At 47.1% G+C, this 27,383-nt stretch overlaps 2 protein-coding genes and 1 long non-coding RNA gene across 3 annotated transcripts in view; all 3 read left to right on the forward strand.

Moving 5' to 3' along the window:
* LOC135368451 (uncharacterized) overlaps positions 1–8,779 on the forward strand; it is a 99,858-nt gene extending 91,079 nt beyond the window's left edge. Inside the window, exon 3 of the long non-coding RNA XR_010414779.1 lies at positions 8,741–8,779. This is a non-coding gene — a long non-coding RNA (uncharacterized LOC135368451). The remainder of the gene's footprint in view (positions 1–8,740) is intronic.
* An 11,458-nt stretch (positions 8,780–20,237) lies between these two features.
* Positions 20,238–22,275, forward strand: LOC135367828 (uncharacterized). The gene is made up of 2 exons (XM_064600946.1): positions 20,238–20,603; positions 21,919–22,275. The coding sequence occupies exons 1-2, from the start codon at positions 20,457–20,459 to the stop codon at positions 22,255–22,257; spliced, it is 486 nt and encodes a 161-aa protein (XP_064457016.1). The 5' UTR covers positions 20,238–20,456; the 3' UTR covers positions 22,258–22,275.
* A 2,123-nt stretch (positions 22,276–24,398) lies between these two features.
* LOC135367829 (uncharacterized) lies at positions 24,399–25,280 on the forward strand. Its single transcript, XM_064600947.1, has 2 exons — positions 24,399–24,736; positions 24,913–25,280. Exons 1-2 carry the CDS (start codon positions 24,584–24,586, stop codon positions 25,192–25,194), a joined length of 435 nt encoding a protein of 144 aa, XP_064457017.1. The 5' UTR covers positions 24,399–24,583; the 3' UTR covers positions 25,195–25,280.
* Positions 25,281–27,383: the final 2,103 nt, after the last annotated feature.

Genomic DNA, 27,383 nt, shown 5'->3' on the forward strand with positions numbered 1-27,383 from the left:
GCGTGTGCGTAACATCCCAGCAGAGCGGCTTTGTAAGATACCGGGTCTTCGAGAGAAACTAGAACGAGAACCGAGTGCTAACTTTCCTGTCCGGGAGCACCGTGATGATCCACTTTGATCCGAGTTTGAATTATTTAAAGGGCTTCTTTCGAGAAGGAACTAAAACAATAAGAGGAAAAGCAGTCAGCTATCATACGCCCAGCAGTCTTGCAAGGAGAATGTCAATGAAGGAGAGTAAGCTTGACCTTGATGGTGTTCGTGTGCAGTGCGATACAGATTAACGTTCCTTTCAGTCGTCGGACAGGAAGGTCTCAACACTTCTCTTCCAACGCGGTGCTGAAGCGTAAAACAAACTTATATGTGCGCTAGGTTGCTGCTGTGGGGGATATAATTTTGTACGTTTACAACTTCATATATTTATATTTGTTGTGCACAGTAAGTTTAATTCGACGTAAGTGCTACAACACTAACCTTTCCACTCCCCGTAGTTGCAACGGCTGCATTTGGAGTTGGAGTTGGAATTGGAATAAAAGAAAAATATGGAGATGGTGGCTCCTACAAAAGACAGGAGCCGGCTACAACAAAACACTTGAAGATAAAAAAAGTAAGACTAAAAGCGTAGAGGTGCTGCAATGTCTCCAAGGAATGTCATTAAAGCAGCTGTCGCACGGTGTCTAAGATCCCTCGGCCATTCTCCGAGGAGCTTCACAAAGTCTAGAGGACGGTGGTCCAGTCTTTCCAAGGTGGCTCTGAGGTCATTACGTTGGACACTGTATCTGGAGCAGTTAATTAATATATGTTCAGTGTTCTGCATTTTAGTGTTCTGCATTTGTAACCTTGAGTTACATTACAAGTATGTATATGTAGTGCAGACCACTTCGTAAACACATATCGACAGAGAGAGAGAGAGAGAGATGGCATTTTTTCGTCTTCTATAGCACCAGCTATATCTCATACTATATCGATATCCCATATACTATGTGTCCCCTTCTTCCTAAACCGAATGAACGTCCCGAAATATCCGGTCACAGGACGATTACGGTACGAAACTGAAGAAAAGTAGCGTTAATTGATTGGGAGTAGATTTACATGTAAGGTGAGTCCACCCACATTTGGCTACATGCTGCTGCACGTGCCGCGGGGTAGGACTGCGCACGTGCTGCTTGACGTGCGCCGGAAATATCCGACACAGTATAATGCTGGGTGGTACTATTCCATATCACTATTCCAGTTGTTGTTGTTCCTGTTGGAGATGGTACGATGTTCGAAGTTAATAAATGTGATTCTGAATACCAGCAGCTCTCGTAAGGGAAATTATGTGACGCTTTCGCGAGATGCATTTGTTGTGTGTATAGCACCATACAGATAAGTGGCAAAAATGGAACTGTAGGACATTTGGCGCTCGTCACGTGTAAAGTCGAAAGGGACAAGTGAGTAAGCATAAATCGCGCGTGAGAAGTTCTTCGGTAAGTTCGTGTTATGTGCGAAGACCTATGGTACGATATGCATGGTACAGGTGATTGTGCGAGGAACGCTGAAGGGTTGGTGACATGTACTATACCCGGCCTATATTGTACCCGTTGGGTTCGTTGACCCGTTCGATGATATCTACAGCGCGTTTTTTCCAAGTCTACATGGTTGGTTTTCCCTCGGACTTGTTTGACCACAACGTGAAGAAAGAAACACAATGTAGAAAGAAGAGATTACGCGTAACATATTATATTGCCTCTAATTACCTCTAGAAATGGTGCAGGGTATCGCCTTTCCCGATGATGACCCACCGCAATTGACACCATTGAACTAAAGTGCTGTTGCAGCGATCAGGAAAATATAGTAAATTTGCATGATGACTGTGTCGCCTATAGATACACAATACACAAAAAATTGCAAGTCACCCTTTGGTACCGGTACCGGTATCGGTGGACAAGTCCGTAGCGTGTCCTCCCTCTGATCTCAAGGTTCCGTGTTCGATCCCGGCTGGGGACGCCAGCAACTCGGCGACAGGGTATGACACGCCGTTATCGCAAATAGGGGGGAAAATGCCGAGGCTCTTCGACTACACGTAGTGTACGAGTTGAAAACTTTAACGTCGCCGTACCAGCATCTGGCAGCTGTTTCGGTCTAATTTTGCCAACTTCAGGAGTGCCGAGGTAGGCAACGTTTTAGGGCGTCGTCGTCAGAAGGTCACGTTGAACGTGATGTGCTCTCGTCCGGGTGAGAACCTCACCACTGGAAGCCCCGCGCAGAGCCAGTGGTGTACGTAGGGAAAAAAGAAGTCGAAGCTCTTTGGCGGCACGTAATGTCTCCCGCAAGGGGCGTGTGCTGAGGGGCGGTAGCTCACTCGGTAACGTGCTGGCTTGCTGAGCTCAACATCGCGGGTTCGATCCCGGCCGAGGGTGGTAGTAATGTGGAGGAGGAAAGCATTGCTTCCAGCACCGTGTGTCGGAGATTTCCGGCGCACGTCAAAAGAAGCCCAGGTGGTCTAAATTATCCTCAGTCCTCCCCGGCGGCGCGTGGAACATATGTCGCCACACTGGGCAGACAAACCTTAACTGTAACATCACGGTACCATTATTGTTATTCCGGGCACCACCTATAAATGTGCAAGTGTATGGTAAGGCGCTGTGGTGAAGCATCTGGCCCTGCTTCGAGTTACGCTGAGTGTATGAACGCTTTAAATGCAGGAATTCGTAAAAAAAATAAAAAATAATAATGCCAGGAATATTGCGAAAACCAGAAATTCCCAGAACATTCCCAGTCCAAGTTTCCGTTAGAATGCATTTTGCACTAAAAATCGAGCGACAACGGCTTTTCCAGCTTTCACTGCGGGTCCGCAGACCGTCTTGACCCCATAGGAGCGAATGCCAGATTCCGTGCCACACATAATATTCCTTAAAAGCTCCACGTGACATTAAACGACACTGACTTTCGCAGGTCATCCACTCGGCCTATAAACCTTATCACGACGTTCCCCACTGTCTTCAAACGTGCTCTACTGCTTCTGCTACATTTTCTTCCGCCGTAGGCGGTAATTCAGTTTCGCCGTATATACACTCCTATAGAAGTTGAAAAAAAAAAAACAGTGTCAGCTTCTCCATGCAATACGCGTACAGAATAGAACTCTCAGACATGCTTGGTTTTCAACTCTCCATGACGCACGTTTTGACCACGCTTTTAGGGGACGCGTAAATGAATTGCGTTACTCTCGGACACAGGAAACGAGCCGACAAAAAGGTAGGATGGAGGAATTATTCAATATGTACTTCGCCGTCAGCAAATAGTATAAAGCCGGCATTCGCTGGGCTGAGCGTTGGCTGCTCTGTGTATACCGTATAAACGTCGACGCCTGTAAATACATGGCACAGAGGTAATCAATTTGAATTTGACGATACGCGGGTATGATGAGTGAAGATATAGCCCAAAGTAATAGATTGGATTCTATGTAGGGTGGCCTTTGTCGGGTACAGGAAACCAGAAGAGAGTTTCACTGGGTAGACTGGCCTTTTAGGCGAGTGTTGTTTAGCAACTTGGTGTTTCGCGAGGATTTAGGTCGCTTAGATGACAGCTGTTGATTTTTCTGCAGTGGCTATGGAAGCGCGATACGGAATTCATTGCAGTTTCTCGAGACCTGGCACTTGACCTTCACAGGCTATGACGCAGTCACCTAGCACGTGAGTGATCTGAAGTGAATGTGTAGAAGGAGAATGCAGTTCCTTTCGATGTCGTGCAAGAAACAAGGATGAATCAAAAAATAAACGAAAGGAAGGGAAGGATATAGCATCGGCTAACGTTCTGGATTTTGCTTGAGCTTACTGATACAAAACAGACATAAGATAAAAGACAAGACAACATTTCTATTACTTTTGTTCACCGAACTTGACTCAGTTTCGACATAAGTTCCCCGATTGAGCTGACTGACAAAAATGTTGGGCGAAAGCGTTTTCTTTGTACGCTATATTGTACATTGAGCTGGACAAACTTTGACGATAGCTTGACGAAGGTCATTCCTAATGCCTCGCTTCAAACTGAAATGAGAGCACCCTGGGTGATATCTTACTGCAAAGCGCTACACGTTCGACATTTACAGCTTCTTCCAGCAAACGAGTGCCGCGATGAGACTCCATCTTGAGAAAGCGTGAGCCATGACGACATGGCCGACATAGAAAAACAAACACGACACGGTCAACGATGAGGTTCGTACCCTCTCCCCCGAGCAACGTACCGCCACTCTAGGCAGGCAGACCGCTCGTGTACGCAACTTAACCCCCCATGACACATTCCGATGATTCTGGAGTCCTCACATCGGTCCTCTGACGTCTCAGGTCCACCGTCGCCTCCGCCGAAATCTCCCCCGCTCAGCACAGCGTCCTATCGTTGTATTCGCTACCTCATAGCGTCTCTTTCAACTCAAACCATTAACGGGAACCGCTGTTTCCTCATCGCGCATCGATAATGCACGATAATGTGTTTTGTACGGAACACATGTGTGCCTCCGACAGTGAAATCGAAGACCTTCGATCGTTTTTCTTCAGTCGGCTTCCGTAGGTACACGACACACAGCGAGAATGGACCTGCCAAACGATCAACGAAAACTGCCTTTTTGAGTTGGCGCAACAAACTGCGAACATCGGCATATAGGAAACGATGGTCCGTAACGACGATGTGCCCGTTTCAACTCTTCATTTTTTTTTTTGTTTGTTTATTTGGATGTTTCGTTTTTTTTTTTTTTTTCTGCCCACGCACATAGCCACGTCTCATCCAGAGATCCCTGAATGGTTCGAGCTGAACGGAATGGAAAACGGTCATGAAATTGAGGGCAAAGAAAGAGGAAGTGAAAGATGATTGTTACGTCGACCCTTGAAGAATTCGAGCCGCCCTCTGTAGCTCAGTCGGTAACGTGCTGGCTTGTTGAGCTCAAGATCGCGGGTTCGATCCCGGCCCAGGACGGTAGCAATGTGGGGGAGGTAAACATTGCTTCCAGCGCCGCGTGTCGGAGATTTCCGGCGCACGTCAAGAGAACCCCAGGTGGTCGAACTTATCCGCAGTCCTACCCTGCGGCACGTGCAACATGTCGCGACACTGCGCAGACAAACCTTACGTGGAACATCGGGGCAGCATAATTATTGTGGGATTCGGCCCTCTTGCTCGAATAATATAAGCGACATGAGTCTTTGTTCGAGAAGCGAACTTGACGTAACGCATCGTAATCATGTTTGAATTGCTGTTCTGACGGATTGCTGCCAAATGTACACGCAGCAAAGGCAGCCGCTCTTGAAAGTAGTGGAAGTGGAAGTAAAAAAGAAAAAAGGGGAAAGGAAATTTAGCAAAATTCAGTGCTGGACGAACCCCCCCCCCTCCCCAAATGACCGCTAGTTTTCCATTGGGGTTATAAAGCGGTAGCTAGGGCCAACACGGACAGCAGCAGTGTAGGTCCGTCCATGACAGAGGGCATATGCTTGGAGAGAAAATGTGTGGAAGCAGAAGGAGGCATGGAACGGGTCGAGAGGAGGAGCAGAAGAGCACATGCGCTCTAGCTGTGCGACTAGATGCTATAGATGCGCCACCAGTAAGAGTTTGCGCGGAGGCGTCGGAGGGACAGAAGACACAACCGGAAGTTGCCTAGGGTTCCCAGCGTCAGCGGCTACATGTGGCGCCACGCCGTGTCACTCATTTCAGTTAAACCTTTTCAGTGTTTACAAATAGTGAAAGGGTATAACTCAAATGAGTGACCACATGTAGCCGGTCACGCTCTGGACCCTAGACAACATCCGGTTGTGTCTTCTGTTTGTAAACAGTGAAAGGGTGATATGCCACCGGAACAAGTGGTGGCGATCAGGGTGGCGAGGGGCGGAAACAGCGGCGCACACGAAGCAGTACGTAAAGGCTCATTCACACATGCGTTTCAAAAAGCGGCGCCGCCTCAGCGTTCGCGGCGCAGCAGACGGCTTTCGCTCGGCTGGCCGCAGGGTCGAGCGACAGCGGCGAAGGCCATGCGACAGCATGGGGTCCGACGACTACAGGAAGCGCATCGAGCACGAAAAATGACATTTAAATGTCGTTGAAATACTTTTCTATGAAAATGTTATATCTTTTCAGAAAGAGCCCGAACAAAAATTTACTACCAACAACGATACTCAGGATACTGAATTTAAACGCGTTTGGGAGATTGCCCAATTTTTCTGCTGCAGCCACTCCCATTGTCCACGGTCAACTCTCGCACGTAGTTAAGTGTTATTGGAATGCACTTGCTTTATTCTCACATCTGCGCTCGTCTCTGCGTTGCTCTTCCATTTTAACTTCCGTCGATCTATTTTTAACTGTGTCGTCTGCTTTCAAGTCTGCATACTTAGAAAAGTGCACATGACAGTGCAAAGAGCGAAGAGTAACTGTCAATGGTTGGAAGAATAAAGAAGCCAGCTCTACGTTCACGCTGGCATAACCCTAACGTGTGCTACTTTACTCTTTTCCTCTCATTTCCCACTGAGAAGTAACTGCTGCATGGAGGTACATTATGCATATTTATGCCACTTTTGAGAAACAACTTGCCCCAGATTCATGGCATCCTCATTACAACCAGTCTGCGGTCAATTTATACAGTTTCCCGGCACCTATTAACGATGGGTCTTCACCACCTGCTGAAAATAGGCTTATTAGGCCTATTAAGTATCCGTATAGACAGTTCACAAGGAGCTGCACCCACGACGGAGGATGACACTTAAAGTTCCCCTGTCAGCATGATCATCCGCGATATGCACGTGCTAATGATTCATAATGACAGCTTATCACAAGCACGACATGACAGGACTGACCTGGCGAGATATACTTTGCAAGGATGGCTAAATATACAGCCTTTATTGAGGATCATTCACACCTCTTCATCACGCCTTTGAAGCCATACACCTAATTATATGGTTGACGCTTCCCTGTAGAAGACGTTCCCTCGTAAAATTGCAGCCTCATACACATACAGGGGTGTTGTCGGAATTTATGCGCCCTACAAGCGAGGTATTTCGTTTTTCCTGCAGATCCTGAACCCGTCTCGGACGCAAATGCCTCTAGGTCACGCATATACAAAAAGAGATGGCGACGGCATATACCCATCGCAAACCTGTCCCATTTCTGCATGCACAACAGACACAAGGCGGTTGGATTTCACTCCTTCCAACATTCGTTTTTTTTTTTCTGGTTCCGTGTTAGCGCCGCGAAGCGGCTGTGGCTATGAGCGGCGTACAGATGTGGACAGCTGGAGAGAGTACAGAAGGAAGGAGTGGGACACAGGGGGTTAGTATGCGTCCTGGGCCGACTTCAGGGGGAACTGTGCCGACATCCGTCTGAAAAGTCTTCGGAAAACCCAAGGAAAACCTCAGACAGCACAGCCGGTGGTAGGATTCGAACCCACCACCTCCCAGTCTTCAGCACGACCTTGGCTACCACCAACAAGCGGGACACCTTAACCCGCTCGTCCATGCCGCTGGTAACATTATAGGTGTCGTGGAATAGACGGATGCACCTTTGTGAATCCACCACTCACCGCATCTTTTTTCTTTACACATCCACCCAAGCTATAGGAAGTAATTTCTATTATTAGAATTATTATCAAATGTTACGAAAACATGGACAGAACAAAATGTGCATTAAAAAGTGCATAACGCTTACAAGTAGCCATTGTTACACGGTTCTTCTTGTCTTAACGATCAACACCCTCTCTCGCCGAGAGACAGGAGGAAATCCATCCGGTAACAGTAAGTAGTGGGGGAGGATGAAGTCCGGGAGCCAGTGACATTTCGGACAGAAAACTGCTGCTTCTGGCCGAAACGTCTGCTGCTTCCGATCTGAGGCTTACCCCCTACTAATCCCTTATGAATTTAGACTGCAGAACCTTTATGAAGTTCGTCGAATGCTGGCTCTCTCAGCTGGCTCGCGGTCATTATAGAGCTCGGCAGCGTCGCAACAACAAAGTATATTTGCCAAAGGGAGGACACAGAACATATCTTGCTGTGTTGTCGTCGGTATGATCAGCGTCGGCAGTCCAGACAGCCTAAGCCCGACTGGACAGCAGACCTTTTGGCGTGACGAAGATCCCGTGGTCCCTGGCCCGCAATCAAGCATCTCTAAGTCCTGCAAGGCTCTGAGCGGATGTCTACAGATCCAATGTTGGCGGATTTGCTGTGACCATGATCACGATCTCTTGGGGCTCCGTGTCCACCGCTTTTTTCGTTCTTTCATTTATCCCCTTTCCTGTTCAATCACGACCAGCTAGAGTGGCCCGGCGCTCTTCTCTTCGGCACTCGGCACCGTTTTCCTCCACCAAGTAATCTATGCTGAAAGTTTGAAGAAGCGGATATGACGGAACATTTTGATCTCCCTGGAGCAAATTACGAAGCGAGTAAAGCGTTCGCTTCTCGACCCAGACGCTTTTGATCGGTCAATTCGATGCTACGACCCTGTTTATTCAAGCATGCAGGCAAATCTGGCACATATATGCCGTCGAGGCGCTCCGAAACGAACGAATACGGTTTCTAATAACGTCCCGGTGTTGGAAGGCTTCTTGTTGCACGCCGTTCCGTCGTCGTAGGTAATGACTGCGCTTGCAATATTGTTCGCACGACAGTGTGTGGGGCTCGCAGGTTTATTCCGTTACGCCAGCTCACTTACATTTTGCTTGCATTTGTTCATCGTAAGCTATACGAAAAAGCAAATTGGCTTCTCACGACAACAATTACTCCTGTGACGTTCGTAGATGCAGAGCGGAAAATGCAGTCTTCCCGTGAGATGCGACGGCCCGAAAGCAGTTGATATGACATTACGGTTGAGAGCATCATTACTTAGGCGGGTACATCATGAAGGCTGACTGTCTGAATGCGACGAAGCGTCTCCGTACAGGTGAGTTTAAGTTTAAGGCGGCGGAATTTTCGTTCCCAACAGAATGATTGTACGAGTGAGGAAATGTGGCAGACAAAGAGAAGGAGCACGGCAATTTTATCTTGCACCTTTCGGGTGTAAATGTCTCCCCTATATGGCTCACACCTTTGTGGTGTAAGTATCACACCACAGAGAAGAGTGTTCCGTAAAGCCCCTTCTAAATGGTGTATTCATACAAAAAGCACCATTTCGAAGGGCATATCCTTTATAAAACACCACACAACATATTCTATGAAAACACACGCAAACATTTCTAGGTGTGCTATCCATTTAAAACTCACTGTTTCAGATGGGTGCGTCTCGCAAACAGCTTTGCTAACTCTCTTTCACACTTTGTTTCTTTACAAAAATACCCCCTTTACACGCTAAAATGTGCAAAAGACATTTACTGTTGAGATACAGAAGTGTTTATATAGCAAAGTCCGGACGCAGCCTCGGCAAGTTACTCAGAACCTGTTCATATTTACACACGTGCACTCTCAAAAATGAACTTCACCACATAGCACGCTCCTAGCCAACCATAATCTCGAATCATATCGTTATCTACCCTCATTTGTTGAAAACGGGAGTGTACGCCCCTTTTTGTGATACTTCTGCTGTTCATAATTGCCGCAAAAAAGGCGTACGCCTCCTGTTTTCAACAAATCAGTGCAGATGACGATATCATTCGAGATGATGGTTGGCTAGGAGCGTGCTATACGGTGAAGTTCATTTCTAAGAGTGTGGGAAACACAGCATGTGATGTGAGACACGGTAATGAAATTGCTGATGTAGTTGATCAGACTTATTAGGTAATTTCAGGTCGAATCCATTGATTGATTCGGTACGCATACACTGACTTACGCTACGGCTTTCACCTAAGACAGGAAATCCGACGCAGAATGGTCGCGTATTAATGCGGTAACTTGAGTAAGCTTGTACATCCATTCGGTTTGGCTGCACGTTCCTGCATTCGCCTCATCGAGCCTTCCGCGTGGAATTACACCACGGGAAAGCAGGCAGCCGAATTGAATGGCATGCGTCTCTCAGCTGTGATGAGTCTCGCTGCGGTATTCAAATAGTAAGTCGTCACGGCAGTCTTCGCATAGTGGTGAAACTCTAAGCCCTGTTGAAACTGGCAGCCATATTGAGACTCTCAGCCCTAGTAACATATTTATTTATTTATTTATTGTTGATAGGTTAAAAGCCCGAAGGCATTACATAACGGAGGTGGGCACACGGTAAAGATACAGACAGAAAAAATGAAGAACAGAGTGCATGATAAAATGAATATTTGAGAAGATAGCAGAAAAACAAAACGTAAAAGATACTGCAAAAATACTCAAAAGCCTGGAGACGACATAACTGGACAAAAAAGTAGAGAACTCCGACTTAACATAACATAGTATCTTTATCTGAGTAAAACTTATTTTAAGGTATATACATATAAACGGAATACACAACAGCTAGAGATACAAGGATGCAGCAACTCAGAAGTGAGGATAACACCACCAAAATACAAAGACGTTAAATACAAGTTAGCGCAAGGAAATACCTAGTAGGACTGCTACAGAGTGCTTAAAATGGATTGGGTCAGTCAGGGTAACACACTCACCGGGGAGGTCATTCCATATCAGTCGTTCTGGTAATGCCAGCCGAAACGGTATACGATTAAATGGCCAAGCCATATTGAATTTCAAGGAAATTACCTGTGCAGTTGTTGCATGCAATTCCAATGTGATGTCACGTTAAGTCAATGATCTGAGGCCAGAGCACATAAACTGGCAAACACAACACAGGCCTCAAGGTGTGCCATATTCCAATCTTCCAGTGTGATATGTCCGATCCACCAGTGGCACGGCCGAGCGGGATAAGGTGTCCCGCTCCTTGGTGGAAGCCAAGGTCGCACTGAAGACTGGGAGGTGGTGGGTTCGAATCCTACCACGGCTGTGCTGTCTGAGGTTTTTCCGAAGGCTTTCTAGACGAATGTCGACACTGTTCCCCCTGAAATCGGCCCAGGACGCATACTAACCCCCCTGTCCCACATTTCTTCCTGATGTCCTTTCTCCATCTGTCCACATCTGTACGCCGCTGATAGCCACAGTTGCTTCGCGGCGCTAACACGAAATTTAAAAAAAAGTTCGGTCCATACAAAAGTTACTTATTACGTCACACGTGGAGGTCACTGCTATATTAATTGCCATGATCGTACCCGTCTCAAAAGACAATAACGACACTGTCTCGCTAGCGCACTGTGTACAATAAGCGTTACAGGGACTAGTCGCGGTCGAGTTCCAAGCTACAGTGCCATTTTACTCCTTGTGCATCACCGACAATAACGCCAAAAAGTCCGACGCGAATTAGTGAAGTTATTTCTGTGCAATTTGATGTAATGCATGGCAAGAGCAGACGACGGGATTCCCTCTCTGTAAGCGTCACTTGGGCAAGGCCAATCAGTGAGCGCCATTTGGCGCGGACAAGGCCAACCAGGGAGCGGCAGAGAGACCTTGGCGTCCGACTGCCAGGCGCAGGTGTCTGAGATCGGTTCGTGGAACGCTGTTTATGGTGAGCGTCGTATATGTTTGTACAGCAAGGAGCGTAACACCGTGTTCTACGGAACATGGTCACGTCAGCACTCACACTGGTAAGCGAGAGTCGGCGAGAGTCGGCGAAGCAGACGACTTCAGAGACAAATCACCTGCGCTGCGCCCCCATTCGCGTTCCCGGCTTGCGTCATTCTGGCTTAGCCGCTTAGCTGCGGGGGGAGTGCGAATCTTTAAAACTCGTTTATTTAATAGATCTCTCCCTGTTTGTGAACAGATGACGTCATAGTGTTCGACAGCGCCACCAATCTGGTAGAGTCGAACTACGCTCGAGGCTAGGGGCGAACAAGGTCGCGCCCGAAAGCCATGGTCTTGAGGGGATAGCGACGGTCTCTGAAAGGGATGCGACCTTCGGTCCTACTTTTCTGTTAATAAGAGGCAGCGAACAAGTGCCCATTCGTGGAAGCATGGTCTCTCAGTACTCTCAGTACCGTGGTAGAACCCAGCCCTCCCATTCCGATTTGTTCCGGTTTCATTCTGTCTACCAACGTCATGATGACGTTTCTCAGGCAGAGGTCTATAAGTAAGCTGCTTTCGAAAGATAAACGTGGCCAAATAGAGTGAGAAACCATGCCGAACATTACCGTATCGGTCTCATACACACCTTTCCGGAGCGATAGTTCCTTTAACCCGTCCATTATGCTACCGCGTCTTTTTTTGTTGACTTTTATTGACCAAGGTAACGGGATAAATAAGCACTGACGAAAGTACTAGCCAATTAACTCGTTCCTGGGGGCAGCGAGCTAACCTTTCCCACACATTTGAATAACATACGCTCCACTTGTCTATCCGATGATGAATATTAAGATTATGCGAAGGCATAAAATATTGACCTCTTTCAGCGTCTTTTTCTTTTTCTTCTGTAATTCTCGGTAACTTCTACTAGTTACAGATCGTCGCAGACATAGTGGAGAAATTTGCAGCAATACAGGACTTATGATTTATTCCAAATTTGCACATTTACACTGCATTGCCCGAAGGGTGTTAAAAGGTGCGTGTGTGTGTGGGGGGGGGGGGATGTTACTTGTATGAAAAAAGGTATCTATACACATTCGAAGAGCACACTTGTGCGTCAGACAGCCCATTCCACTGTTCAATGGTTTTAACTAAAGGAAAACAGAATGCAAACATACTTGTCCTGGCGAAGTACTCTCTAAATTGGCATACGTGATCCATTGCCCGCACTACCAACCTTCCCGAACCGTACCCCCCGGATCGCTTAACGAGCTGGACTCTCGCTCCCTCTCTCTCATAAAATTGCTTGGTCCCTGGCTAGATCCAGCCCACCAATGCTCTGCCCTCAAAGCTCTCTTGACCTTTCTGGATACCATAGGACTTCGATCCTTATTGTGAAGGGGCTCATTATTTCATTCCCCACGTCACCACCAGCTATGGGGTAGAGTATCGCCCCTGGCGATGACGCTCCCCATTCATCATCTCACAGTAAAGTTGTTGTTGTTGTTGTTGTTGTTGTTGCATACGTGATCATTCCCCCTGGGAACACAATGCGGTTGTTTTATGCACACCCCTTTATTTATTCTTGTTTATTCATTGAATATTAGATACAAAGATTTCGGTCGGAGTTTTCTTCAGCGAGAGGCGAGCCACTCCATTATTAATTTTTCATAGATTTTTTTTTTTTTTTTGCTGTCTTCCCTACCGGCTTATAACAAAACACGCTGCTCTGTTCTGCCTCTAAAACGTCACTATCGTCGAATATTTGGTCGGCGGTATATGACGGCAGACCATTCGATGTTCGTCTAAATCCGGCCACATTTAGAGCATCATCCTGATGCACTCCAATCACGGTCTCAGAGCTGTACTAGCTGTCACTTAAAAGCTGGACTAGGCACACGATTGCGGCAGTTTCAACTAGAGTTGAATCCCCACCTAACGGCGTTGTCTAATGGGAGGCCATTTAGCGAAATACGCGGCCGCGATCCTTATTATTCTCGTTCAAATTGCGGACTCGAACTCAAATGCTTCCACCCAGTCCCACCAGCTATTTATCTTTCCGCCCTGACTCTTCCGCTCTTCCTGCAATGCAATGGGTGCCATGGGGTCGTTCAGAACGAGGAAATCGTGGCGTGTTAGTGAGAGTTTTGAAGACGTTGAAGCTTCAAGCGAGACTATATAGACACGTGCTACTTCGGCGTTCTGGAAGATGAAATTGTAAGGAAGGGGTGATGTTTAGATGTTTTTCTTTCTCTTTTTTTTTCTTTTTTTGTGTGTGTCCTCAATCGTCCAGCAATAGCAAAGACAGGGAGGGATGGCGGCAAGTTCCCGGTCGCCGGAATTAATGGGGTTTCGACACTTTGATAGACGTTTTTGTTCATTACATCATGCGCGGAGTATTGAGGAAAATAATAATTGTTTTTTTCTACATGCCGTACTTGGCGAGGCATCAACCTTTAAACACACGTACTCGTCCTGCTCCGACATCAGAGCTACGGTCTTTCCCATTGGTAGCCATAAGCATAGATTGAGAAGTTACCCGTCAAAAAGAACTCGTTACGAGTTAAGTTACCGTGTGAAAAATGTAACTAAGTTAATAACGAAGTTCCCCAGCCTGAAATGTAACTCGCATTTCGGAGTTACTAAAAAAAAAAAAAAAGAACGAGTTACTTCCAAGTTACTTCGGACACAAAATAACAGTACACAAGTGGAGCGCGCGTGAGCAGTAGAGTTCGACCTTGAGTTGCCTGCTGAGGAGTGCAACACGCTTAGATCGTTTTCGCTTATGTCCATCAATTCGAGCGCTTTGCATCTTAATCCCTGTGGGCGCACAATGGTTCAGCTTCATTTCAATGGCAGCGGTTCTGACTTCCTGAATAGAATACTGTCTTTGATTGAATATCACGTTCTGTGGCATAAAATGCCATGAAAGAACAGGAGAGAAAGCAAGAAAATAAGTGGTACATGAGTGAAAAGCCAATTAAAAGTAACTTGGAGCTTACCTTAAGTTACTTTGGCAAAGTTACATGAAAAAGAAACGAGTTCCTCTGAAAGTTACCACGGCGCAAAAGTATCGAGTTAAGTTACAAGTTACCAAAAAACGGAACTTATAGTTACAGCAACGAGTTACCTCGAACTCTGGTCATAAGCACGTGACGTCTGTCGCTCTGCTTCACTGGCGGAGACACCTGCCATTACGTCAGAGCCGCGTGAGTTTCGGTTCCGGTATTCTCCGTGCTGATTTTCTGCGCCCTTTGATGTCAAACTTGGGATGCTGGTTCACATCGATGCAAATAAGTGCGCTTTACATTTATCTGGAATAACTTGAGACGAAGTGTCGCAACTCCTTTATTTTCTGCCATTGTACAGCAGGCCCCTGCTTGACGAGGCTCAGATGTCGGGGCGCAGATACAACAATCCTCCATAACTGCATCGTTTACATGGTGGTATAGTGACCGTGTGCATGCTCAGACATGCAAATCGCAATGCAATAAAGTATACTACAAGGGAATAGCATGACCATTCTCCGATGAGTGTGGAAAAGGAATGAAAGCTCATTAATAATTCTTTTAACCGAATATTATATTGTTGAAACGTAGGGATGCCCGCAATATTGTGCGATATTTTGAGGAAAACAAACTTGCAGTCTGATAAATTGAGTTTCGGTGTTTCAAGTGCACGCTGGATTTGTGGAGCTAAATACTGTCTTAACTCTTAAGGGATATACAGGGTCGTTTAATTGTTGATCATTAATAGGCCTACTTTATAGTACAAAAAATACCATAATGTTTTAAAATGGTATAATTTTCAATAAAGGAGCAGCGAGACAATAAATACCTGAATTTTTTTTCAATAAGACGCGCTGTACCCGGTTTTGGAATATGCGAATTTTGAGGTAATTATTTTTTGTTATACAGTACCGTTGTCATCGCCACGAAGAGCTGGAAGGATCGTAATGATTAAGTCTGACTGTCTGAGCAAGAGGAGGATCCGTAAACGGTACAGCGTTTCCATTCGCTGAAGCCTGTCGTCATAAACAAAGCGGGAAATAATATGTCGTGATACCAGGGAGACCTTGGTTGCTTTTCCACGTATAACGTTCGTCCTTAGAAGGACATGCGCTGCCCTTAGGCCGACCACGACTGCAATGTTCTACCATCAGAATTTTTTGATGCCGTCACCATCGTCACCTTGGCTCCTTGTTCTTCCTCGAGTAATTAAATTGTACGTGCTTCGTGATGTTGTAGAGGTAAATACCAGCGTACGCGCCACCGGCCTCTCGACCAGCTTCTAAGGCCCTTTTTTGTGTCTGTGTGTGTGTGTGTTTCTTTTTTTCCTTTCTTTTCTTTTTTATTGAAGGAATAGGAAGTATGCCTACGCCTGACCAACCTTTCCTCCCTTTTTTCCTTTCCTCCCCTTTTTTTCAATAAACATATCCCCCACCCCTCCCAGCGTAAGTTAAAGCAGAAAAAGACAAGAAGGAAATCAGTACAACTCCGTCGCACGCTGCGAACAAGTGTGAGCGCAATAAACTTGAAACTATACTCAAGCGCTGCAGTCACAGAGGTGTATCTCCGCCAGCAGAGAATGTAGTCCGCGCATTGAGAATGGAGGCATCCGAGAAGGTGGTGGACGCCGACTGAGATGATTTGTCAGTCCTCGTGCTTCTCGGCTACTGTCCTAAGGGTGCTTCGTTCAGTGCGTTGAAGGCCATTGGTGCTTTAGTCTGCGGTCATTGTATCGTATAACTGTACTCATTCATTAATTGGACCCCTGCTTGTTCTCTGTTATGCCTCTTGGTCTTCTTTGGGTTGCATTCGTTCCGTTTTTCTACTTTCTTTTCTATTCACGTGTTCTGGAGTAGCCTGCACCGACATTGTCGGGACTCATGGGCGGATCCAGGATTTTTCTGAGAGAGGGGTCCAGCCTTGGCAGACATGGTAGATAGACGATCTAAGTCAATTAAACACGACGTGAAGACAGAAATTGAGGAGGGTGTCAGGACATCCTGACCCCCGCTCTAGATCTGCCCCTGCTCGGGACTCACACCTCCAGATTTCTTATTTTTCAATCAATCAATTAATCAATGAATCAATCACCCAGGATTTGTAAACACGAATATTTTACGTGGTCGCTTTAAAAGCATGTAGATGCGCTTCGACGGGTGTTTTCGCAAAGTGATCAGTGTTCACGCAACAAAAGCGTGCTGGCGCACTACGTTGTGACTCGGAGGCGTCATGCGTCCGCCTGAGCCAATCACACAGACGCCTCTAGATTTATGGGAGGAGCAGGCCTTTAGGAGTTGACCTGTGGCGAAGTATAGAAATATTCATGGGAGGCCCATTTGCCAGTTCCTTTCCAACAAGGAAGAAGAAGAAGAAGAAGAAGAAACGAATGATAACGTTCGATCAGGGCTTCCTTCACATGAGAACAATTTCGGAGGGATCTAGAAACTCCCGTATCACGGACCTCATATAGATGAACTGTATGCGAAGCCACTCCTTGCGTACTGCGCGCTCTTTCAGCCGGAACGGTTCTCGATGGTGCGCGCAACTGCATCTACTCATGTGTACTTTAAGCGACGCACCATTTGGCTCGGGGGTTAGTATCCGTTTCCGCCTCATCCTTCGCGGTGCGCTCAGCTAGAATTCAATAGCCTACTGTACACAAGAAATGCCGTAGGTTATACGGACTGTATTTCCGCCGCTATATGTGCCCGTGATACCGCACTGCAGATGTCCGTGGCACTGCAAAATTGACCGTGTTTCACCGCGAGTGTGGATTCCCTTTTCGGCTTATATCGCGATACCCTATTATTTATGTGACCGCCGGGAGAAAAGTCCGGCACGGGCATTGCTGGTGGCGGGTTTGAAGTTTGCAGTTCATGCGAAGCAAGAGAGGGATATGCCTCAGGTTGGAAATCGACGATATTTTGAACGGGAGAAAGTCGTTCTCATACTCTTAGCATGGAGAGTTTGCTGATGTGTTTTCGAGCTCAAAATAGTTTGGAGCACAGTCGTTCCGAGGTTGGGGAGAGAGGGATAACTGCCCTGGGCGCCTCTCCCAGAGGGAGCACCGGACGACAGTTCTTTTTCAGTGTGGAATTTAAAATTTCGAATAGGAAAATGTAGAATAGAGTTGTGTAGAATAAAAATTCGAATTACTACCTCGCATTTCGCTATTTTATTTTATTTTTATTTTTTGTCTGCAGAGGCTTGTATTGCAAAACATTTATTCAACAAAACAAACTCTTTGGGTAGCTACATCTGAAGTATACATAGCCGAATTTTAGCCGTATTTTTCTTTCTTCTCTCCGACTGTCGGTTCATATTTCATTCAATCAGCACTTCGAGGGAGGGGGGCTTCCAGCTTACCCTGCGGAAAATTACGTCGAAAACGGCTCCGTTTTGTAGCCCCTCTACGTTTCTTCGGCGGAACGAACAGTTCAGTCATCACATTACGAACGTGCGATGATACGTGATCACAAGCTATGATATCCCGTCATTTCCGCATGAAAGCTTACCTCTCTGTTCATATTTCCGCCTGGCGCTGTCGTATACTGTTGCTCGTAATAGCCAATATAGGAACGATAAAGCATCATCGACGATGCAAGAGCTGTATTTAGATCCATGGGAAACACATTACGTATCTGCTCCTGCGCCATACAACATCCGTCATCTGGGCTTGATGGTATACAGACGGGCCTGTTCATATCGCATATAGCGGTACATCAAGACAATGCAGCGGGAAGCGGTGTCAGAGTTCAGTCATTTTCCTTTAATGTCAAATGTTTTCAACGGTGGTGAGACCGGAAGTCGTTGCATAACTTGACCGCTGCATGCAAGTGAGAACGGAAACGGCTTTTGTTCTGACGCATGGAGGAAATGAAGTGACTTTCACTCTCCAGCTAACTTTCGCTCGCCACTTAAGAAGGGAATCGTTTCTTCTTGCGTAACATCGTTCGTGATAGCGCCCGACCGTGCGCTTATGGAAACTGTACAGTTCTTGTATGTTTGTACTGGCTGTAATTGTGTAATACGTATGTTTGCACTGTGCAAATTCGAATTTCTTGAGAGCTGTCTTATTTTCCGCACTTCCATCGTCCTCAGTAATTTAAAAGCTCGAAACCGCGAATTGTGCTCTTTGAATTTCAATTTGTAGAACAAACAAACGATACAATAACAAAACAAAACTGCCTGCATCTTTGGGCATTTTGCCAAACTTTATAGTAGCTTTGTAGGGTCATTTATAGAGAAGGCACGTGGTGGTTGTACATTTTAAGCAATCACGTGGTGCCGGCACTGTCACGTGGTTTCACTTGTCTCTATAAAGCTACGGACGGGCCTACACGGTGGTTGGCCTTTTGCAGAGGAGTGGATAAAAAGGAGAGAGAGAGAGAGAGAGAGAGAGAGAAAAGGAAAGATTGGAGGCTTATGTCTTGCATTGGGGGGCGAGGTTATGTACTCCAGAACTGTTGCAGCTGGATTTAGGCACTATAGTAAGTTTCTGGTGAGTTAGCCATAAGGCAACTGGTGAGCTTCTTCCTCCTCCTCTGCTGCTGCTGCTTGTTGGCGTCACGCATAGTCATGGGGCAGTTGGGCTTGGTAGTTTGTACCGATGTCAGGAGCACTGGTAACCTTTTTCCTCTCACTGTCTGACCTTGAACCGTGGCAAAGTACAGCGAGGTCCACGTTCATCGTCGTCCACGGGTTGACAACATGTAAATGCATTCGCACCGGCAGGAATGACGATTTTTTTGACGAATTCCGAACTTCGGTAGACTTCGGCAGCGATGTAGCTACACTTACTGGCGTCTACATAAAGACGCAGGTGCAGATGTCCAGTCGTCAGTATATTTCAGGTGTGAGTTGAGAGCACTTATCGAATGCTTCAACAGCCGGGTCCCATAACGGAAGAAATTCTTTGCTGTATACAAGCTTCTAACATTGGCGGGTCCAGTTCTATTTTGAGACCATAGTTCTCTTCGGTTTGTCTTGTGTGTTCTGTAAGTGACTATTCGGATTCACAGCGTGACCCCTTGCAACAGGAAAATGCTTGTTGCGTCTTCTGCTCGCGGGTTCGGGATGCGCAGGACTTAGGTGAGGAAAGTCTGAAGGCATGCGTAGTTCCTTATCAGGACCACTGGCGTTTTTTAAAAGAAAAAACAATACAAACAAATATCAAAAGCTTTACGTAAAAGAGGAACTAACTAGGAACGAAATTAAACAGGAATGGCCCTCGTATATTCCGTGAAACGTATACAACTTAACTGTTATCGCCCGTTTCGTGAAGGCGATCCGCCATCTTTATTGAGGACCTTCTGATCTAACCGGCGGCACAGTCTTATGCCCGCACCGCCTAGCTAGTGCGTGCCTGGGGGCAATCTGTAAAACCCAACCTGGACTAACCTCACTAAAGCGACATGATTTAGCCCAATTCAACGACCCTTACCTTTTGCAAGATGGCAAGTTTCGAATCAGTTAGGCTTAGCATCCCCGTGTTTCTCCTGCGCTAGAAGTGCATCGGATGGGGTTGTAGAAATACATATAAAAAAGTTCTAGTCCACAGAAATTTATAATTCTTAAATTTTTAGATTCAGTATATGACCTTCTTTCAATTCTATGCAATATTTACCTTCCGAACGCTTTCATTAATTTTTAAAAACGAGTGGTCCCGATACGGAACTACACCCGTCTGAAGTTTTGGGAGATAAAGGCTCTCGTGTCCGGCTTCATAAAGTTAGATGGTTCAACAAGAAATAATACTTGGCACGGTGAGCCGCAAAAGGAAGATGTTAGCGCGTTGAGATCGTGCCCAGCTGTGCTCGCGCCACGGTCGCACTCCAACAATCGGTCGTTATCGACGGTCGCCCGACCTCTGCTGATCCTCCGCGGCCCTCCGGTCCTCCGCCCTGCAGCCTTTCTGGTCGAGTGCATCGCCGTTGCGACGTAGCGTCCACGAGGGGAAGTTTGGGGCTTCAAATTTCAATTTCTAGCCATGCAGGCTGCCAAGAAAACAGCGGATGGCGCGTCGGTTCAAATTACGACAGAGACTGCCGTCTCTACGACGACTGTGATTACGCCGCCCGGATCTCCCGGCACGCTCCCTGTTGAAGTCCCCAAAGGGACGGGTTCCAGAATAGAGGTAAGGCTTAAGAGTTTGGATAAACTACGGAAACTGCGGCAACCACACTTCGGTGGCGCTGCCTGACGGCGACAAGATTAGGGCTCCGCTGCCCCAACCTAACTTAAGCTAACTTCACTAAGGTAACCTAGGCTAACTTGATTTAACCCGATATTAGGCATTGCCGAACGTAGCCGCTGCCTTCACGCTACTGCCTCTGGTAGAAGTGTCGTTGCCGTAGTTTAGCCAGAATTCTTTCTTTTTGACATGAAAGCGTCCGAGTTTGGTTTGGTAGCCAGGTCGAAATGTACGACGCAATGAAATTATGCCAAATTTCACGACTCGATAACTTTGCGAATAATAAACCGTTAGTAACCAACCGGCCGAACCCAGATAGCTTACACGTGTAAGATTCTAGCTAACAAGGTCATTGCGGCGGCTGACGCTAATCTCTGGGTGTGGCGGGCGCGTGCGAAAGAGGCGGACATACAGGGGTACGCGTACCTTGCGGGCAGTCTATCTCGCGAACGCGCGAAGCTAGGACGCCGATCGAGGTGTCGTCGGAAAGCGCTAGAGATGTTCCACCTTGACCTTAAGCGATATCGGCTTCAACAATAATAACCAAAATTTTATAAATTTGCAAATTTAAAATATCAAAATGTTGCCACAATGTTGGCACATACGAAACTAAAATATGATCAGAACCGAAGGAAAGTAAAGAGTCAATCAGAAGCAAGAGCGGCTCGAGAGGAACCCAAAAAGCCCCCCAAAGTCCAGCACCGAGCGATCGAGAGGGCTACGGGAGCGCCGAAGAGGATTAGCGGCGGAGGCAAATTCGACTGCCGGCGCCCACAGCGATCCCTTCCCCTGTACCAGCGGGGCAACATCGACTTGTGCGAGTGTGAACGTGAGCTACGAAGAAGATGGAGTGCATCCAGAGCACTGTGGAGGAGCCAGAGCCGAGTAACGGAATAGGAGGTCATGACGTTTTCGTGTAAAACACACAACTGAGCCCGCCCCAATTTTTTCTCCTTAGGCTGAAAAGCTGGTTTCGTACGACAGGAAAGACTATGCTTAGAGTATGGCGTAGATCTAGCCCAGCTGGTGGACAAACTCCATGATGTGCAAAAAGCCTGAGTTTGGGCAACAACGATGGACGGGACGTGTCCTGTCCCTATAGTTGATGCCTTTCCTATGCTACACTTACCCACAGGTTCCTGTACTGTACTTTAGTGGTCGCCTCCTCTGCATTTTGAGGCTTTCACATGGTACTTGTAGCACTGGAAGCAAATTTGTAATTCCGGCCGGATAGTTAAATGAGCTTTTGTCTCAACAGATAACCACGAAGAAATTCCCCAACGCCGAGCAGTCCGGAAGCTGTGCCGTATTCGGCTGCGGAAAGTGCAACGTCCAAACGACTGTTTCAGAAGAGGGTGCCAATTACGTGATCACGGCTGAAGACGGCCAGGTTCGGACGATTCACGTTCCCGCAGCCAAAAGCAAGTCCGGCTCCGCGAAAGCGGTGCTCGAGAAGAGAGTAACCCTCGAAGATGGCATCGAAATCATCGAGGAATTTGAAGACGGCGTGATGGTCAGAAAAACGTTGAACGGTAAAGAGCAGCCGCTACAAGAAGCTGCGCCCAAAGCAGAGGGTGAGGAAAAGAAAGACAAATAAAGACTCTCTCGACCTATAGTTTATCGATTCTTGCCGTGTACTTGTACATCCTAGTTTGGTTACTACCCGATGTAAATTGATGTTCTGAGGCTGGAAAGCAGAGGAAGGACAGACTCACATATGCGTGAGTAGATGTGGTTTGGCCCTCCAAATGACGCAGCCTTGGAAGTCGTTGGGGAGGCGTTCTTAGTTGAATTGGTACTAGAGTAACTAAATAAGCTACGCTTCGGAGTATCGACACTGAGGCAAAAGGGCGAGATGGATGACTCTAGCTAGCCCTGGATCGGTAATCCAGAAGATGTGGGTTCGAGTCCAGCAGCTGGCTAACCTTTTCAGTGACTTCCTTCTTTCCCCGTTGGTTGCCACAGGTAGCCAGGTGTCGCAGGTAGTTGCGGACGCATGTGAATAATGTACGTATGGGTTTATACATATTTGTATTGCATAGTCGTAGTAGTAGTAGTCATAACTGCATGACTGGGGTCATTGATGTTTTGTAGTGTAATGATTCGAGATCGGAATTGCTGACTGACGTATATTTGACGGAAGTACTGTGTTTACTTATTATCTCAGGATTACTATTACTGATATAGCCGACTGTGATGGCTGACAGGCGTTACGCTAACATTGAAGGCAGGATTGGTTTGGTGTAAAGAAAAATGAAATGGAGAATGCGGCGCAAAAGTTGAAGGTTACTAGTTGCCAACATTGAAGGTAACAGCTACTTATACCATTGTTACTTAACAATACGTGAATAATATAGTAAACGTGACAGGGAAAGGAAGATTTGGAGGTCTGTTTTTGCCTATGCTCTGCAAGGAGTTAACCCTCCTTCTATAAGCCAGAACACACTCCCCTAGTCCACGTCGCAGCCACGCTACCTTTTCGCTTAGCGTAAGTCTATACCTTTCTCATCGCCCATGACGTAGCCACTAGCGCCCTCGTATAGCAGTTCTTACGATGGCGGTGGTAGCACCGGGCAGTATCAGGCCGTTTCGTCCGTGTGTAACGCTGTGTTTCTAGCCAGCGTTCGTGCTGTCTGTTGGTTCTGGCAAGAAACGCAGCTATTGTATTGTATGCTTGAAAGCTTAGGATGCTTAGAAGTCGGCCCAGGACGCACATTCCCCCAGGGCGTCAGTCGTGACGTTGCCCACCTCGGTGAGGCTGACAACGGCGAGCCCTTTCACCAGCACCCCCCCCACCCCCACCACCACCCCCACTCCGCATTTCTGGTTTCCATTCCTCTCCCCTCCTGGCTAGAACTCTGTCGGTCCTGTGTAATCGGGCCTATGTACCGGGCGGCAAGTCTCCTTGGATAGCTCTGTCGGTCGGTGCTGGTGAAAGGGCTCGAGGTTGTCGGCCTCACAGATGTGGGCAACGACACGACTGACACCCTGGGGGAATGTGCGTCCTGGGCCGACTTCTAAGGGAACTGTGCCGGCATATGTCTGAAAACGTCTGAGGAAAACCTAGGAAAAACCGAGACAGCACGGTCGTCACCGGGATTCGAACCCAGGTACCTCCCAGGTTCGAATCCCGGTTCCGGCTGTGCTGTCTGGGGTTTTTCCTGGGTCGGAATCCCTCCAGGTTCCTTGCATAGCTCCTTGAAGTATGACCTACAAAGTGGTACGATGGACAATCTATTTTTTTTTCTTCTTTTTCTTGGATAATGTGTGCAGGGTTAGAACATTATCTTCTTTTTCCTCCCACTCTGGATCTCGTGTACTCCTCCTCCTCCTCCTCCTCCCTCTTCTTCTTCTTCCTCTCAAAAGATGGCCGTGGGCCTCTTCTTCTTCCTTTTTTTTTTGTGCGTGTGTGCAATGGCATGAACTATAAGAGCTGCGGCGATAAATTTGGCCTGCGTCCAGCGATTACATGCTCAGCGGATACGTTTCCGCGCTAATTAGAACGACAACCTTATGGGGCCACCCACCGTGTAGGTCCGTCCGTAGCTTTACAGGGTCACGTGAGAGTGATCACGTGACCGAAAATTGTCCGACGACGATGGCCCTATAAAGGGAACGCAGTTGCACGCATTTTGAACAATTCCGAAAGATGGAGCGAATAAATCTTGAAACACTGCCGAGCGTATGCACGATTTTTGCCATTTTCTACACCCGTGCGGAAATTATTCGAAGACGACAATGCACGAGCGATGCGCTCGCACCGTCGCTAGCTTGCTAGTCAGTGTCAGTCGGCCCGTCAGTTCGTTCCGACGCAGCGGCTCTCGTTGTTCGATTGCACCAGCCGTCGTTTTGCGGTGTAGCGACAACCCGAGGTAGCGCCTGCGGTCGCGATACTCTTGCCGGAAAAGCTCGTCGCTTTCGCCATGGCAGGGCCCGGGAAGACGGCGTCCATCGAAATTATTCAGGATGTGGTCATCACCGAAACGGCAGGGCCTAGGTCTCAGTCACCACAACCTCAGCTCGCTCCTCCCCCTCCTCCTCCTCCTGAGGCTAGGGGCGCCGGTTCCGTGATCGAGGTAAGGTGTCTTTAATTTACCTCGGTAGTTTGTTAACAGGCTTACTCCTCGTGCAGGAATAAGATCGTTCGAAAAGGCGTGGCAGCCTCGTACCGTTCGCTTACTATTTTGGTTATGCGCTTCCAGCGTTTGATGTAACGGATTGCTTAGGCATTTCCTTTTTCGTCCTATATTAGATAACAACGGCTGACCAGTCGGGGAGCACTACAATGACAGCTGTGAACGGCCCCAACATGAATGTCAGGACAACGGTTTCGAATGAGGGCACAAACATGCAAGTGACGACGAGCGACGGCAACGTGCGTAACATCAACGTGCCGCCGATTAAACGGAGCAGCTCCAACGCGCGATTCGAGAGACGCATACTCGTCGTGGACGGCAATGAGACTATGGAAGAGTACGAGAATGGACGGCTCGTCAAGAAGACAATCAATGGAAAAGAGCAGCCCTTGCAGTAAATGCCTTCGTCGCAAGAACGGACGACTTTTAGAAGGATTGCTGATGAAAAGAGATGGCCCTTGCAGTAAAATTTTTCTGAACTGTTTCTCAGATTGGATTCTTTTGTTGCTTCCTAAAGTAGATTGACTCCAGATGATTCATGCAGAGCTGAGACAAACACGCCAACAAGCCAGCAGCCAACTTTGAGGACCATATATGGACCTGTGTGTAGAGTAGATTTCAGCGATGTTAAGAATGGCGTCGCTGGAAGTTCCTGATGGCAGTAGTGGGGGAGGGACTCTGCTGGCTGCGCCTGCGTAGATGTGTGTCTACGAAAGTTGGCTTGTATAACAAAGCCAGTTGGAGGCACGTTGCTTTTGAGTGCTGTCTCGTTCGTCGTTTATTGATATCATGTGGACTGGGTACCACGTGCACGACCCACAAGAAAGAGACACCTTCGCCTAAAGTGAAGTGGAAGTTGTATTTCTTTACTCCGAGATTCTATTGCAAATAGCATGGTTTGTTTGTCACACAATCATTCCACGTGAGGTTTTGAGTATGATGTGAATGAAATTTTCCGAAACCGTAGCGCTCGTAAACACTCTGCAATGAAGTCACGTATGCTGCACGGCTACGCCTGACGACTACCAATAGAATCCGATGCTATCCGCTCCGACGTGTCGGAACCCAAAGTCGTGTTTGCGATAAAGCTTTGTTTCGCAAAAATTTGCGTTCTGTAGCCGTGGGCTACCCCTGCCTGTGCTCCAAAATGCAAGAATCCTTCGGAAACAAACCCCAGCATCCGGGCCTGTTTCACGACGTTTTGGGGGCGTTCCGAACCATATTCCACAGCGCCATTTGTGGTCGTGTAGCCGGATGTTTATCCGTACACAGGCATGTGTCGCCTACACTGCGGCTCTGAAAAATAATGGCGCAAGGGTTTCCACAGCTGAGAGGACGCTCCCGGTACGGCTAGTATGGGCGCTCTGGACTAGAAGGCAGTTGGCGCTGCAGTCGCTGGGCAAAACAAAGCCCTAGGTAAGTTACTGAAAAAGAGTAAGAGTAAGAGTTGCAGTTAGTTCGCACAAATAGTAACTGAGCTACAGTTACCACGTTAAAGTATAGCTCAGTTACTTTACAGTTACTTTACAGTTGTATCTGAAGAAAGTAACGCCGAAGAAATGTAACAAAAAGAAAATTATTTTAACACTTGTACCGTCCAACATAGTTATACCATGTTATAAACAGAGAATTTCCCATGACTAGTTACTACTAGAGACTAGCTATACTGCAAAATGTAATTAGTTACAGCTATTAGTTATTACCCAAGACTGGTGAGGACTGTGAGTAGAGAAGTATCCGTGACTACCCACTCCCAGCCTAGTAGGACATCAAGCTCTATGCATGGAGTTAATATAGGCAACATGGCGACGGCCGCGAGTTTCGAATTTAAAATTTTGCCTTTCCTTACAAGTAGAAGTCGCCAAATCCATTGAAGAATGCGCATTTCTGATATAGTTTTCTGTCTCCTTTCAAAATATCACAATGACTTCATGGTTTTAGAATACTGCAGTTGCAGAGGCTCGTACGTCCCTTTGCGCCGACGGATGTCTATACGAATCCTATGTACGTCTAACCCCTGAGATGTATTTCCGCTGACCGTATCACGGGGGATTATTTATGTGGTCGGAAATCTTCTCCCTTTCAGCCGTTCATCACGCAGTGGGGGGGGGGGGGGACATAATTAGCCGCCAGATTAATCGCCAGAGCGAGCAGCTAACGAAACGTAAAAATACAGCGCGCATTTTCTTCTTCCTCGGGGCTTTTTGTCGATCTTGTACTGCGCTGTCGGCGCGTTTTCTGAATGCCTGGGAAAAGAAGGGGAAAAATCGGAAGGGAAAACAAAAATTACGACGTGGGTATTTGTTTCGCGTATTTATTACTTCGTATTCAAGGTAATTATTTTGCGTTATAAATCAACGTCACTCCGTTGCCGTCATGCCGTCAGTGAACGCTACGAATTTGCACAAATTTTTTAAAGAAGCAGCTATGCTTTCGCAGTTTCGATTTCTTCAGTGGTATGACGTCATCACACGCGATATGCGTTCGTCGTTCGTTCGTCAGTGACTGCTATTTGTAGACCAGTGTACAATAGTGAGATTAGACAGTAAGGTTAGTGAGATTAGTAGATTAGTGAGGTTATGAGCAT

Source organism: Ornithodoros turicata, chromosome 9, assembly GCF_037126465.1.
Source record: "Ornithodoros turicata isolate Travis chromosome 9, ASM3712646v1, whole genome shotgun sequence".
Lineage (NCBI taxonomy): Eukaryota > Metazoa > Arthropoda > Arachnida > Ixodida > Argasidae > Ornithodoros > Ornithodoros turicata.

Coding starts and splice junctions, on each gene's coding strand:
- LOC135367828 (XM_064600946.1), top strand. CDS start 20,457: ATGCAGGCTGCCAAGAAAACAGCGGATGGCGCGTCGGTTCAAATTACG. Junction 20,604..21,918: donor GGACGGGTTCCAGAATAGAG/GTAAGGCTTAAG, acceptor TTGTCTCAACAG/ATAACCACGAAGAAATTCCC.
- LOC135367829 (XM_064600947.1), top strand. CDS start 24,584: ATGGCAGGGCCCGGGAAGACGGCGTCCATCGAAATTATTCAGGATGTG. Junction 24,737..24,912: donor GCGCCGGTTCCGTGATCGAG/GTAAGGTGTCTT, acceptor GTCCTATATTAG/ATAACAACGGCTGACCAGTC.